At 38.6% G+C, this 16,226-nt stretch overlaps 1 protein-coding gene across 6 annotated transcripts in view; it reads right to left on the bottom strand.

The window, feature by feature from the left end:
* Positions 1–1,123: 1,123 nt before the first annotated feature.
* PRRG1 (proline rich and Gla domain 1) overlaps positions 1,124–16,226 on the bottom strand; it is a 266,644-nt gene continuing 251,541 nt past the window's right edge. For 5 of the 6 annotated variants that reach the window (XM_029241025.1, XM_029241021.1, XM_029241024.1 and 2 more), the window contains one exon: positions 1,124–5,234. In XM_029241025.1, the coding sequence (XP_029096858.1) occupies positions 4,749–5,234 (486 nt within the window). In that variant the 3' untranslated portion in view covers positions 1,124–4,748. The remainder of the gene's footprint in view (positions 5,235–16,226) is intronic. The other variant, XM_029241022.1, reaches the window with a different exon arrangement.

The raw sequence follows: 16,226 nt of genomic DNA on the forward strand, positions 1-16,226 counted from the left end.
ATGGAAGAGCAGGTCTGGAATTTCTAGCTTGACGTTTTTGGAAATTCTTTAAAAAAGGAAAAGGGGTTGGGCTTCCCTGGTGGCGCAGTGGTTGAAAGTCCGCCTGCCGACGCAGGGGACACGGGTTCGTGCCCCGGTCTGGGAAGGTCCCACATGCCGTGGAGCGGCTGGGCCCGTGAGCCATGGCCGCTGAGCCTGCACGTCCGGAGCCTGTGCTCCATAACGGGAGAGGCCACAACAGTGAGAGAGGCCCAAAAAATTAAAAAAAAAAAAAAAAAAAAAGGAAAAGGGTCAAGGCCATATGGCCACAGCGAAGTATGAAATTTAAAAAACTGATCTTTTATGATCAAAGTGAGAATAGTGTTCTCTTTAAGGAGGGGGTGGGGTAAGAGGGAGCCTTCTCAGGTCCTGGAAATGTCTTGATCCAGGTGTTGGGTTTCATGGATGTGTTAAGATGTAAGTTATGTAATTTTTAGAAATTGCTATATGTTTTTAAAAGTACCTTCTATGACATTCTGGACAATTCTCTGAAAACTTATGCTTATAAAATGTATATTTAGACTTATAATTTATACTTAAAATTCTTCCTTGGATATAAGTAAACAGTTTAAATTTTTTTATACCATAAAGCTCAAGTCATATTTACATTTGCTTGGTTAATGACATGGCACATCAGCTTTTAGTCTTTGAGGTAACTGCACTTAGGGAGATGCCCTGTGGTCACATATGTTTCTATCCTTTGCTTTCCTTTCTCATTTTCTCCTGTCAGATGCAAGCTATTCTGCTGAGGAGGAAAAACCCAGCTCCTTTGTATCTGCAGACAACACTAGTCCGAATAATTGACAAACCACAGTATAGCGGGGAACTCAGTGTATCCCTTTGGAGCAAGTGTTCCCATTCTGTATCATTCCAGCATCATTTACAACTAGTACAGATGGTTCTTTCTTATGCTGAGAACAGCCTGAAGTTTTCACCAGGTAATTTTTGATTTCTTTACTGACCAATATTCCCTAAATTCATAAGAAAAAATGTAATGAGTTTACCATGTTAAAAAGATCACAATTAATAAGAGCTTGTTTGTCACCTAACCATAATATAGTCAACACATGGCAGAAGAAATTGCTTGGGTTTAAAAATAGCTTTATTTAGCATACCAAAAACACAGAAACATAAGAAAAAACTTACCTAGAATAACATAAAAATAGTTAAATACCATAATTTAATGTAAACCAAGTGTTTAAAAATGTGTAATATTATAAAATACATGCTATTTACACAGAACCAAGTTAAAGCTACCTCCACAGTTATCCTATCAGATCATCAATCTTGAAGTCATCAGTAACAGTGAATCAAACACAGCATCTGTATTTGTACTGGTCAATAGGAAAACAAGAAATCATTTAATTTACTTTAAACAGATACAGTTCATTGTAACATTCAAAGCAGGGAGGCAGAAAAGTGCCAGTTCTAGGATTCCAGACACAAGCAGTGCATGTGGAGGCCTGGAAACGGGTCCACTGGAAGGCCCAGAAGCCCATTCTTTCATTTAAATGCACATTGGTTGATTCAATTTAGTTACTACTTAAGGAAGGTACTAAATATATCTGTAAAAATAAACCTTTATTAAAAATAATCAAAGGTGAATGTAATAATCAGGTAAGAAAGGCCAAAGCATAAAAAATATGTTATTCCAGATAAGCCCCTTTAATTATAACAAATGTTAAGAAACGCAGTTTATAAAACCAGATGGGGTAGCAAAAGGGTTTCTAAAAATGTCAAACCCAAACCAATATCAAACAAAACAAAGTAACGGAAGAGACTGTTTCTTGAAGAAAGTATTTTGTTTATCTTAACAATTTACTTCTTCTGTCATTATCACCTGAATGCTGCCAGGAGACCTGTGGCTGTTGCCAGTTATCACTGTGGAGTAGTGTGGTCTGTGACCAACAGTCTAAAAAGCTGTAGTCATTGATCAGTTTAATCATTTGGCTTTTCCTTCAAGGATCAACATTCATTCTTATACTGAAATTCGGGTATCTCTAAGAGGCAGCATTAAGTCCAATACCAGGAGTTTAGAATGTAAAATAAAATTGCAAGAATACATACTTAGTAATAGAACTTCCTGCTTCTTTGTCTAATCCTGTAATTCTCAAACTTCTGGTCTCCAGACCCTTTTATACTCAACATTCGTTGGGGATCTGGACACCAAAGAGCTTTTGTTTATGGAGTTTATATCTACCAGTATTTGCCATCTAAGAAAGTAAAACTGAAAAAAGTTTTAAGTATTCATTTAAAAAGTAAGAAGTCCATTACATGCTAACATAAATAACACTTTAAAGAAAATAGTTATATTTTCTAAAACAAACAAAAAAATTCATGGGAAGATGGCTTTTACATTTTTAACTACTTTTTGAGAGAGAGTGGAAAGACAGCTAATGTCTTGGTTATTATTATGAGAATACTTTTGATCCCACAGATCCCCTCAAAGGTTCTCAAGGACACCCAGGGGTTCACTGGCCACACTTGGAAAACTGCTGGTTTAATCTAAGGCCTGTTATTAATGACAAAAAAGTCCACACAAAAGGAGCCTTACTTTTGCTTTAAAAATAAACCAAAATGCATACCTACACACATGCACACAAATCACTGGCTCCAACACTCCCACTCTCAGCTTTAAATAGAAGCCACAGATCACCATGTACTCATGACCAAATTCAAAATAATATTGTCATTTCTGCTGAGACCAGGTTCAAGATTTATTCATTTTTAGTCCATGAAAGCTATAAAACCTATTATCTAAACACAGACATCTTAGTTCCCTTTCCAACATTTGCTTAATCCTGTTTGTGCTGAGCTGGCAGTCGTCATTCGGTAGGCCCAGCATCGGTGGAGACCAGAGAATGACAGGTGTTTAACTAAGAGCCCACACACTCAGATTAGGAACACGTTAGTCATTTATGGAGCCGCCTACTCTACTTCCTCACTATGTGAAAACTCAGATACATTTTAGGGAAACGGGGAGAAAATTCTCCCTTCATAGGAGCAATGAGAACGATGCTATGACCTTTCACCTAGAGAGCTCTTCACGTCTTACAAATGACTTTCATGCACACCATCTCATTAGATACTTTTTAAGCCCCAGGAGAAAGGCAGGGCAAAGGATACTATTGCTGTTTCAGAAGGGGAGGACTTTGAGGGTCAGATGTGGGTCTTTGCCAAGGTAGACTGGCAAGTGTATGGCAGAGCGGAATTCAAATTCAGGTCATCTGACTCCTTAGTTCAGGGTCCTCCTTCCTTGGGTTTGGGGGAGTCTGGCTGGGCTGGAGATGGAGGCAGCACGGTATGACACTTCCAAAACCTGCATTCCTTCTGCCTGCTCAACCATTTTATCCAACACTACGCAGTCATGGGAGTGGCACAGACATTTCCCTGACCGATATAATGAATTTTCCATCAGTGCATGTATAACTTTTATTTTTTCCTTTCTGAGCCAGTTTATGTTGGCAGTTCATTCGCAGCCTGTTCCCCCTGCTCCAAGGGAAAAGTAAAAATCCTGCAGTTAAAAAAAATCTGATGAAAATACAAAATGAAATAGCAACAATGAGGTCTGTGTGCAGGTATAACTAGATTTATTGTGCACCTGGCACAGCACAGGCTTTGCAATCTTCCTCCACCAACTGGAGAACAATATAAAAATCACAGTTCTTAATTTAATGGAAAATTGCCTCCTAATCATCTTGAGACAAAGGCTTCACCCTATATAAAAACATTAAGAAAATAATTTCAGGAATTGTAACTAAATTCTTAGGTGCTTGAAGATTCTGTGGTGGTAGGAGAAGGAGTAGAGTAAAGGGCAATGAAACAACGAGAAACAAATACTGTCGCCAATGGGCAAAGGAGAAATCTGCATCTGTTCCCTGTCATTAATACGTGTATCTACTTGAGAAATTATTCTTTTGCCAGGATATCCACTCCATCAAGATGTTAATACAAATAGCATGAGACATGCAAAGATACTGAGCAAATACTGTTTAATTTTTGTGGGGGAGGCAGTCAATAACAGCAACAAAAATCCCTCCTACGAAACCAACCAAATGCCACTAAGGACCCATGATTTTCTTGCTGTCCACTGAAATAAGCAAGGTATTGTTTATTGTGCCTTCCTTCTCTGTCGCCTTCTGAGCTGCTCCTAAAGTCAAGATTGACTACATGCATTTTTTTTTCCTTTTAAGGTAGTTGAAGGTGGTTAACAAAAGCCTGTAAGAATCAGAAAACATGCTAAGTTCATCTTATTTTCAAAATTCAACAGCATGTTGCTACCTGTTACACAAGTTGTTGGTGCCTTCTCCCCCACCCCGGTTTTGGTGAGTAATGTTCTAACTTTACAGGTGATTTAGATAGATGTTAATGACTTTTTAAGACAGTTGCCCATACACTGGGCTGATGTACACACACACATATGTGCATGTACATATATACATAAACATATGCCTACACACATGTACATCTCCTCACATGAAGACCTCCACTAGTATTTTTCCCTCTTAACATATTTCCATTAGCAAAAATGAGCATGGATAATGAATTTATAGTAGGAAACAAAACTAATGAAAATCAAATCAGAGGATGTGAAGTGGTATGCTGTCAGAATCCAATAAGTCAAATGCACATTTATGTAGTGGTAAAGTGCTAGAAAGTTCTTTCATTAGTATTTTAAAAATGATTATAATAAAAAGAAGTGTGCAGTTTCACTTGATGGTGGTGACCACAGGCACCATAGCAATGGCACTGGCTGAGTTGGAGTTGATGATGTCCTCATACTCTGGGGGTGGATCTAAATGAGGTTCTGTTTCACTCCTCCGCAGGTTCACCTGACCAGTGGCTTCCTCGTAGGTCGGTGGGGGATCGCAGTTGGACAGACGAGTGGAGACGGAATCTGAGCGCCCAACTACATATTCCAGAAAGCCTGGCGACAATCCGCTGCTATCAAAGACTTCATCTGGTGGAGGAGGCGGAGTGATAATATTGAGGTGCTGAGGGAAAGGAATATGGCCTTCAGTCACCGTCTGTCTGCGAGTTTTGTTTCTTAGGAAGCATCTCCAGATTAGGAAAATGACAAGGAGGATAATGAAGAGGCCAAAGATTAATGGAAAGGTAAGGTAAAACTGAAACCAGTCACTTCCTCTGTTACTCTCTCCTTGTTGTGCTTTTGTGTAAGTGTTCCAAAACTCCTTCTGAAAATACAAGACGAAGTGAATTGAAAATCAGTGTAATCAAAAGATAGGAGATAGCCAATGAACACATATCTGGGTTCTGTTAACATGATGAAGACAAAACCCAAAACCAGACTCGCTGGTTCAGATGACCTACAGCCTATATTTTCCCTGACAAGAAGTTACAAATCATGGTGCTCACTCCGGATCCTCCCCTACAATAGTCAGTCAGAACCAAAAGTCTTCAAGCCTTGGTGTTATTTGTATTTTCAGTTATGACATATTAGAAGGGGAAAAAAAGCATAAGGGATTTTCCTCTTTCCAAATATAGAACATAATCTTCCCTTTAAAATATAAGTCAAATACCATTTTCCATGTCCCATTACGAGGTTCTCGTTCAGGCATCCCATCGTCATTGTGCTATTTCTGGCTGTTGTAGGCTCTTAGTGTTCAAATGCTTCACAGATGAATGCCTTGTTTTCTTAATGGTTCTGTTTGGGATCCTCTTCTACCAGATATTCCTCCCCAGCCCCAAAGTACACAGCTCTAGTGCATCTAAGTAAGTAAGTAAGTCCCTAGCATATAAACATTCAATGAGTAGTAGTGATTATAATGAATTCTTGTATATCATAATCAAGCCTCTGCTTCAAATTGCCTGATTAATCTATATCCCAAACCTTGGTACAGACACCACCCCCAGTGCTATTGACTTTGTTTTCAAGGCTTAAACTTAGCCAATAGTAGCTTTTTTTTTTTTAAACAATATTTGCAGGCACTACAGGTCACTGATATTATTTAAATATCTGGCAGAAAGTAAGACGGTGGGCACTATAAAGCTGCTTGTTTTATAGTACTATATTTTATTTTATTAGTCATAAAGGCTTTTAAAATTCTCTGGGTATAACAAATGACCCACAGTCATCAATGTTCCACCCCTGAACTCAATCTCCTATAAGGTACATAATTATGCCAACATTCTGTGATTCTAAGATAAAATTTCAATGTTATAAGAAATGTGGTATTTACTAAAGGCTATGTACAGATGAAAATACACAAGGTGCACTATTAAAACAAGCCAAGAGTAGAGACAATATAATCCCAAACGATACAGCTTTATTTTAGGACAATACCCCAAACTGGAAATTATATTTTTATTAGTGAAACAATCACTTGATAATCACAAGTTGAAAACTCATGAAACACAGATACATGAAGTTTGTTTAAACAATAAAACTGTGCACTATTATCTTTTTGTATAACTGTTACTTTTAGGATTGCCAACTTTACTACAGAAAATATATATTACATAAAAATTTACTAATGCAGAAACATCTAAAAAAGAAAACCAATCATGTGCAATTAATTACACTGCAAAGATAGAATCACTGTTAACATTTTTGGTTTACATCTACTCTTACTTCCAACTCACATTCGAATCCTTACACACATACACATTCTTTAGAAATCTGGAATCAAACTGTACTAAACCACAATAAACTTCTTAATAATGTACTTACAGAGACCTACCAAGTATCTGATTTGTAGTCGATTTTCTTTACCTATATAGATGAGGATCCCTCCTCTCTTCCTAATCTCTCAGATCACCATCTCCTTCCCCCGCCCCGCATTTAATCTTAACCACAAAACACAATAAGTATGTGATTTCAGATAATTATCTAATGTTAATCTTAGATAAACACAATAAAATGTGGCTTTTTAATCTTGTCCAGTCACTTTGGGATAATCAAGCATCAATGATGCATATGAAAATGATTTTTTTTTTCATGCTTGGCTTGTGTGATTCAATTTCTGAGGTTTCTTCGGCATGCTCAGAAATAAATCTACAGACTAGTGATTTTTTTCTTTGGGAGAAAAATAACTTTAAAACAAAGTCACACTTGTATTTTCCAGGGTTAAAAATAAAGCTTAGGCAAAAATGGAATTACAACACCGATTTTTACTTTACCTATAGCAACTCAATTCTTAAGCCACACCCAGTAATGAAGGTATAATTATCATCCCTACTTGCAGATGAGGAAATGGAGGCTCAGAGATGTTACCGAATAATAAAACCAAGGTCATTTAACACACAAATGTTCATGAGGCTGGGATTTAGAATGCCACAGGCCTGGCGTCAGAGCAAACCAAAAAGCAACCTGCCCTGATGTATAAGGTATTTTAAACCTGGACACTTTCCTAGAAAATTCAATCTTCTCATCATGTTAAATGTGGAGTTGAAAGCAAGTAACACTGATCTGAATAAAAGGTACTGACAGATTTATTTCTTGGGAAACTAGCCTTACTTTGTCTTTGAGGCAAGAGAATTGGAGAAATAGTCACATGAAATCAAGTAAAATACTATAACTGTCCTTCAAACAAGTAAACCCAGTTTATGTGTTTCTGAGCTCTTTAGATTCTTCTCTGTCTCACTGAAAACAGCCAGAAGATATTCAGAAAGAGCAAATAAGTGATTTCAAGACTTGGTAAAAATCCTTAATCTTTACTGCAGAAGGTATTCATATGGATTAAGACTTGCCGACCAGGTGAGTGGCAAGCAGCCTGCTTTATGAAGAAGGTATTATTGATCTCCAATGTGAGGTAACAGGTTTTGTTGTTACTGATGCTCCTGTTTTGTTTTGTTCCTTCTTTCCATGATGGCTTTTACTTTTGTCATTTCTTAACCCTGGTCTGGATCTTTCAGATTACATGTAAGGATCAAATTTAACTTGCATGGAAAATAATAATTTATAACTAAATATAATAATGATACACTATATTACAATGTGATATTATAACTAATAAAAATATAAAAAAAGACTTGGTAACACAGTGCTTTAGAGGGAATGAACATTTGTTTAATGAAGAAAAAATTTTAATGAAAAAGATTAAAGGGATTCAGTAGTTTTAGATAAGGCTAAATGATACAGATAATAAATGTAATCGGAAGGGACCAGACAGGTCTGACAATCATTTCAGATATGGAAAAACGCTTGCATCCCTGGGCTAAATCCCACTTGATGGTGGTGTATGATCCTTTTAATGTGCTGTTGGATTCTGTTTGCCAGTATTTTGTTGAGGATTTTTGCATCTGTGTTCATCAGTGACACTGGCCTGTAATTTTCTTTTTCTGTAGGATCTTTGTCTGGTTTTGCTATGAGGGTGACGGTGGCCTCATAGAATGAGTTTGGGAGTGTTCCTTCCTCTGCAATTATTTTGGAAGAGTTGGGAGAAGGGTAGGTGTTAACTCTTCTCTAAATGTTTGATAGAATTTGACTGTGAAGCCATGTGGTCCTGGGCTTTTGTTTCTTGGGGAGTTTTTAAATCACAGTTTCAATTTCAGTACTTATGATTGGTCTGTTCGTATTTTCTACCTCTTCCTGGTTCAGTCATGGGAGATTGTGCCTTTCTAAGAATCTGTCCATCTTATTGGCATAGAGTTGCTTGTAGTAATCTTTCATGATCCTTTGTATTTCTGTGGCATGTGCTGTAACTTCTCCTTTTTCATTTCTAATTTTATTGATTTGAGCCCTCTCCCTTTTTTTCTTGATGAATCTGGCTAAAGGTTTATCAGTTTTGTTTATCTTCTCAAAGAACCAGTTTTAGTTTCCTTGATCTTTTCTTGTTGTCTTCATCTCTATTTCATTTATTTCTACTCTGATCTTTATGATTTCTTTCCTTCTACTAACTTTGGGTTTTGTTTCTTCTTTCTCTAATTGCTTTAGGTGTAAGGTTAGGTTGTTTATTTGAGATGTTTCCTGTTTCCTGAGGTAAGACTGTATTGCTATAAACTTCCCTCTTAGAACTGCTCTTGCTACGTCCCACAGGTTTTGGATTGTCATGCTTTCATTTTCATTAGTCTCTAGGTATTGATTTCTTCAGTGATACATTGGTTATTTAGTAGCATATTTTGTAGCCTCCATGTGCTTGTGTTTTTTTACACATTTTTCCTTGTAGTTGATTTCTCATCTCATAGCATTGTGGTTGGAAAAATGCTTGATATGATTTCAATTTTCTTAATTGTAAACCAAGGTTTGCTTTGTGGCCCAGCATGTGATCTGTTCTGGAGAATGTTCCATGTGCACTTGACAAGAATGTGTATTCTGCTGCTTTTGGATGGAATGCTCTATAAATTTCAGTTAAGTCCATGTGATCTAGTGTGTCATTTAAGGCCTGTGTATGTCTATTGATGAAAGTGGGGTGTTAAAGTCCCCCACTACTATTGTGTTACTGTCGATTTCCCCTTTTATGGCTGTTAGTATTTGCCTTATATATTGAGGTGCTCCTCTGTTGGGTGCATAAATAGTTACAATTGTTATATCGTCTTCTTGGATCGATCCCTTGATCATATGTAGTGTCCTTCCTTGTCTCTTTAACATTCTTTACTTTAAAGTCTATTTTGTCTGATATCAGTATTGCTACTCCAGCTTTCTTTTGATTGATTTCCATTTGCATGGAATAGCTTTTTCCATCCCCTCACTTTCAGTCTGTATGTGTCTCACAGGTCTGAGGTGGGGCTCTTGTAGACAGCATATATACGGGTCTTGTTTTTGGATCCATTCAGCTAGTCTGTGTCTTTTGGTTGGAGCATTTAGTCCTTTACATTTAAGGTAATTATCAATATGTATGTTCTTATCGCCATTTTGTTTTGGATTTTGTGGTGAAGGTCTTTTTTCTTCCCTTCCTCTTTTGGTCGCTCCTCTTGTGATTTGATGACTATCTATCTTCAGTGTTGTGTTAGGATTCCTTTTTCTTTTTGTGTGTGTGTGTATCTATCTATCGTACATTTTTGGTTTGTGGTTCCCATGAGGTTTTGATATAGCAGTCTATATATAAACAGCAAGATTGTTTTAGAAGTTACTGGTCTTTAATTTCCGATGCATTTCCAATATCCTGCATTTGTACTCTCCTCTTCTCATGATTGCTGGTTGAGAGACAGCCAAGAGCTATAGAGCAGGGTTGAATGATAAGGTTCATCTCCTACATGAGGCTACTCCTTCAAGACAGAGAGGTGGTTGTTTCATCTACTATATAGAAACCAATACAAAGAGTCAAGGAAAGTGAAGAAACAGAGGAATATGTTGCACATGAAACAAGATAAAAACCTCAGAAAAAAATCCTTAATGAAACTGAGGTAAGTGACTTAGTTATCTGATAAAGAGTTCAAAATAAATAATAATGGTCATAAAGATGTTGGAAAGGAATGGATAAACTCAGTGATCACTTCAAAAGGAAGGATACAATAACTGTACTGAAGAATACACTAGTGGGGTTCAACAGCAGACTAGATGAAGCAAAAAAGGTCAGTGAACTCGAAGACAGGGCAGTCGAACTCACCCAGTCAGAGCAGCAAAAAGAAAAAAAGAATGAAGATGATAGCTTAAGGGACTGTGGGGACAACATCAAGCTGACTTAATATTCACATTTTAGGGAGGTGCCAGGAGGCAGAGAGAGAAAGGGACAGAAAGATATTTTGAAGAAATAATGGCTTAAACTTCCCTAACCTGGGGAAGGAAACAGACATCCAGATTGGGAAGCCTAGGGAGTTCCAAACTAACAAGATGAACCCAAAGAGACGCACACCAAGACACATTATAATTAAAAGTTAAGGAGAGACTTACTTACTTCTAAGAGCAGCAAGAGAAAACCAATTTGTAACATACAAGGGAACCCCTGTAAGACCATCAGTAGGTTTTTTAGGCAAAATGCTGCAGGCCAGAGGGAGTGGCATGATATAGTCAAAGTGCTGAAGGAAAAACTTCCAACCAAGAATACTCTCCCCATCTAAGTATTGCTAGTTAGTTGGAGACAGAAAGAGAAGGTAAAGGAGTTCATGTTAAAGGAATTTTAAGCTGAACAAAAAGGGGTACTAGTAACAAGAAAACATATGAAAGGATAAATCTCACTGGTAAATATATAGTAAAATGGTGGATTAAAGCGAGTATGAATGTTAAAGGACAAAAGTAGTAAAAATAACTAACTACAGACATAGTTGACCCTTGAACAACACGGGTTAAGTGTGCTGACCCTCCACCCACTTGAAAATTTGCATATACCAGTTCCACATCCGTGGAGTCAACCAACTGTACATTGTGTAGTACTATAGTACATATTTTGTAGTACTGTAGTACATATTTAGTGAAAACAAATCCATGTGTAAGTGGACCTGGGCAGTTCAAACCCATGTTATTCAAGGGTCAATGGTATGTAAGGGATATACAAGATAAAGAGATGTAAAATGTGATATGAAAAACATAACGTGGCAGGGGGAGGAGTAAGAATGTAGAACTTCAGAATGTGTTCAAAGTTAAAATATATAGACTGTTAAGTTGTTGTAAGTTGCTATATGTAAGCCTCATGGTAGACACAAAGCAAAAACCCTATAGTAGACACACAAGATAAAGCAAAAGAAATCTAAGCATACTACTAAAAATCATCAAATCACAAAGGAAAAGAACAGAAGAAATGAGAACTATAAAATGGTAAGAAAAGAATTAACAAAACAGCAGTAAGTATATACCTATAATTCATTACTTTAAATGTAAATGAACTAATAAAAAGTCTGTAATCAAAAGGCATTAAAAAAAAAGACGACCTATCTATATGCTGCCTTCAAGAGACTCACCTTGCATGTAAGGACACAGAGACTGAAAGTGAAGGGATGGAAAAAGATACTCCATGCAAACAGGAACCAAAAGAAAGCCGGAGTAGCTATACTTACACCAGACAAAATAGACTTTAAAACAAAGACTGTAATAAGAGAGAAAGAAGGGCATTACATAAAGGGGTCAGTCCAACAGGAGTATGTACCATTTGTAAATATTTATGCACCCAACATAGGAGCACCTCAATATATAAAGCAAAGATTATCAACAGCCCTAAAGGGAGAAATAGCAGTACAATGATAGTAGGGGACTTTTATACCTCACTTTCATCAATGGATAGGTCAACCAGACAGAACATCAATAAGGAAACATCAGCCTTAAATGAGTGATACATTTGAACAGATGGACTTGAGAGAGAGATACAGATCATTCCATCCAAAAGCAATAGAATACACATTCTTGTTAATTTCTTCCAGAATAGTTCATATGTTAGGACACAAAACAAACCTTAATATATTAAGAAGATTGAAAGCTGCTATCAAGCATCTTTTCCAACCACCGTGGGATGAAACTAGAAGTCCGTTACAAGAAGAAAACTGGAAAATTCAGAAATTAAACAACATGTGAACAACCCATGGGTCAACGAAGAAATCACAGAGAAAAAAAATTCCTGGGACAAATGAGATGGTAATAAAACATACGGGATGCAGCAAAAGCAGTTCTAAAGGGAAGTTCATTGCAATAAATTCCTACATCAAGAAACAAAAATTGTAAGAAACCTAATTTTATACCTTAGTGAACTCGAAAAAGAAGGAAAAGCAAAGGCCAAAGTTAGTAGAAGGAAGGAAATAACAAAGATCAGAGTGGAAATATATGAACTAAATATGAACTAACTAGGGACTAAAAAGACAATAGAAAAATCAGTGAAACTGAGAGCTGGTTCTTTGAAAAGCTAAACAAAGTTGACAAGCCTTTAGACTCACCAAGAAAAAGGGAGGACTAAAATAAAATCAGAAATGAAACAGGACGCATAACAACTGATACCACAGAAACACAAGACTACTATGAACAATTACCTGCCAACAAATTTGACAACCTAGAAGAAATGGATAAATTCCTAGAAATGTACAAACACCAAGACAGGATCATAAAGAAACAGAAAATCTGAACAGACCAATTACCAGTAATTAAATTAGAGATTATTAAACTAGAGATTATTAAACAAAAAACCTGCCAGCAAAAGACAAGGACCAGACAGTTTCACTGGCGAAGTATACAACACATTCAAAGAAGAGTTAGTACCAATCCTTCTCAAAGGCTTCCAAAAAAAGGAGAGGGAACGCTTTCAAACTCATTTTACAAGGTGAGCATAACCCTGACTCCAAAACCAGACGAGGATGCTACAAGAAAGTTACAGGCCAATATCCCTGATGAACACAGATGCAAAAATCCTCGACAAAATACGAGCAGACTGATTTCAACAATATATGAAAAGGATCACACACCATGATCTAACCAACTCAGGTGGGTAACCCCATCTGAGAAAGGGCACTGCTTACCTGAGGTCTGTTGAGCTGCTATGTGCTTTCACATACTGCCTCTGTTGCATGTTGCTTGCATATCATGGCTGCTATAATAACTCAACAGTATACCCAGAGCAGTGTGATCAAGGGCATGTGGTCTAATAAGGTGATTAGACCACTAACTGTAGAGGCTTTAATTGACCATGAATGTGTGTGAGGGTACTCCACACCTCAAGGCCAAGGAGAACTTAGGAAGGTGGACTGGATCACCAGGCTATTGTCACTGACCAAGGAGAGGCTCTCGGTTAAAGGCAAGATGAAAGGATTCCTGTAGGTAAGGAAGATAGGAGACTTCTGAAAATTGAGTTGGTGGGTCACGCTTGGACTGTGAGCCTTAACCCAGAACAGTGAAATAGCCTCCTGACAGGAAACTGATGGCACCACAAAAGGGAAAATACAACAGAGGCCTACAGTCTCTGTGTCACTGCTTCACTCACTACCTATTGCTCTTCGCCTCCCAGACCTGATGAGATAATCATCCCGGCCACGATGTTGCTAAACAATTAATGGACAAATATTTATAAATGTCCTGTCCTGAGCACCTGGTGCCAGCACCTCCTAACAACTCTAAGGAGGTGTACCAGCTCCTTGATAAATGTAAGACCCCATGGAAGCTTCCAGGGCATTACTCAGTGCCAGCACACCAACACGCCAGGACTGTGGTATTATGCTCCAGAGGCTCAGAGGCTTTTTCCAAAGACCTTGTGCATATCATGCTAGTGGAGGCACACCCTGAAAAGGAAAGCAGCTGCCCACAAAAAGGGCTCACAGTGATGTCATTCAAAATTTTCCAGTAATAATACTTAAGATTGAGGCAATAGGAAAAAATCAAGAAGTGCAACAGAAACAGATCAGAAACTATACCTTAACTAAATTCAAACCTTTCCTAAAGATTTTGTGCGGGAGGAAGAAGGGGAAGCTAACTGGCCATTGCAGGTTTTCGTGTTTTTTGGGGGGGAACAAACTCTGAATTGCTACTCATGGCTGCCAAAACGTGTTAACTGGTTGGTATCTCTGAAGATCCTAAAATCTATAACCTGCCCCTCTCCTGTATGATACCACAGATCCTGAGCCCCTCAGCTTTCCCCTGAATGAGGCAGAATGGAGAAACATGCCTCATGAGACATTCCTGCCACCAAAAGAAAAGCTGACGAGATTATTGGGGCCTCTATTGAGGAGGAGGAGGGAGAAGAGAAGGCAAAGGTTCCTAGAGCCACCGATACCTGTACCAGAGCCGTCCCTCTCCTTACTTGGATATTTATTGCCTAGCACCATCCCCAGCCTTCCACCACAGTGATCACTGCTAAGCATCACAGTGAATGGAAAACATTAAGACGAGAACCATCTCCTGCTGCACAAAATTGGCACAGTCCAATGGGTTGATGGTTTCCATGACCACAGTGACCCAAATGACCCCTTCTTCATTTCCAACCCTGAATGGGCCCCCCTGGACCCTGAGTCCAGAGAATTCTTTTTACAGGGTGTATTCCCCTAATTACTGGGGTGTGTGTGCCACTACCTTTTATTGGGATTCCTGAAACGATCCAAAGGGCACTAAAACTCCTAGGAGAAAACTTACAATCTTTCTCTGTCCCTTGAAGATGTAAATCTTAGCTCCTGGGGAGATTATATTTCAAAGACATGGTAACTAAAACACTGCTCATAATCACCTAAGACTGAAGAAAAAGAGGGTGGGGGGGGGATGCTTTTAATAATGCAACTGCCTTCAAAGCTCTGTTGCACAAAATCTACTCCATAGCCTCCATAATGTTACTTGTCAAGGACAAATACAAATCTTTAAAGTCTTCTCCGAAAATATTAGTAAAAAGCTTTAGCCACTGGAGCAGGTAATCCTAACTTGTTCCATCTGCCAGACACAATTTGGATTCAATCATTATTTATACACAAGTGAGTTTTGTATTGTTGTATCTTATTCATGGCTAAAATTTGGAATGGAAGCTATAAGTCTCTGTGGGTCAATGTATGTCTATGGATGCATGTTATGTATATGTGACCTTTTATCTACCTCTGGGTTATATTGCCAAAATTAATTTGTTTAAAAAAATCTCTATAACATCACCTCACACTGGTCAGAATGACCATCAAAAATTGTACAAACAGAAAAGACGAACCAAGATGGCGGAGTAGAAGGACGTGCTCTCACTCCCCCTTGTGAGAACGCCAGAGTCATGGCTAGCTGCTGGACAATCATCAACAGGAGGACACCGGAGCCCACCAGAAAGGGTACCCCCACAAAAGACAAAGGAGAAGCCACAATGAGATGGTAGGAAGGGCACAATCAGAGTAAAATCAAATCCCGTAACTGCTGAGTGGGTGACTCACAGACTGGAGAACACTTATGCCACAGAAGTCCACCCACTGGAGTGAAGGTTCTGAGCCCCACGTCAGGCTTCACAACCTGAGGGTCCGGCAACAGGAAGAGGAATTCCTAGAGAATCAGACTTTGAAGCCTAGTGGGATTTGATTGCAGGACTTCAACAGCACTGGAGGAAACAGAGACTCCACTCTTGAAGGGCACACACAAAGTAGTGTGCACATCGGGACCCAGGGGAAGGAGCAGTGACCCCATAGGAGACTGAACCTGACCTACCTGCTAGTGTTGGAGGGTCTCCTGCAGAGGCAGGGTGGCTGTGGCTCGCCTCAGGCCAAACAACCAACAGGGAGGGAACCCAGCCCCACCCATCAGCAGACAAGCAGATTAAAGTTTTACTGAGCTCTGCCCACCAGAGCAACACTCAGCTCTACCCACCACCAGTCCCTCCCATCAGGAAACGTACACAAGCCTCTTAGATAGCCTCACCCACCAG

Source organism: Monodon monoceros, unplaced genomic scaffold (assembly GCF_005190385.1).
Source record: "Monodon monoceros isolate NGI ecotype Baffin Bay Population unplaced genomic scaffold, NGI_Narwhal_1 Super_Scaffold_22, whole genome shotgun sequence".
In the NCBI taxonomy this organism is placed as follows: Eukaryota; Metazoa; Chordata; class Mammalia; order Artiodactyla; family Monodontidae; genus Monodon; species Monodon monoceros.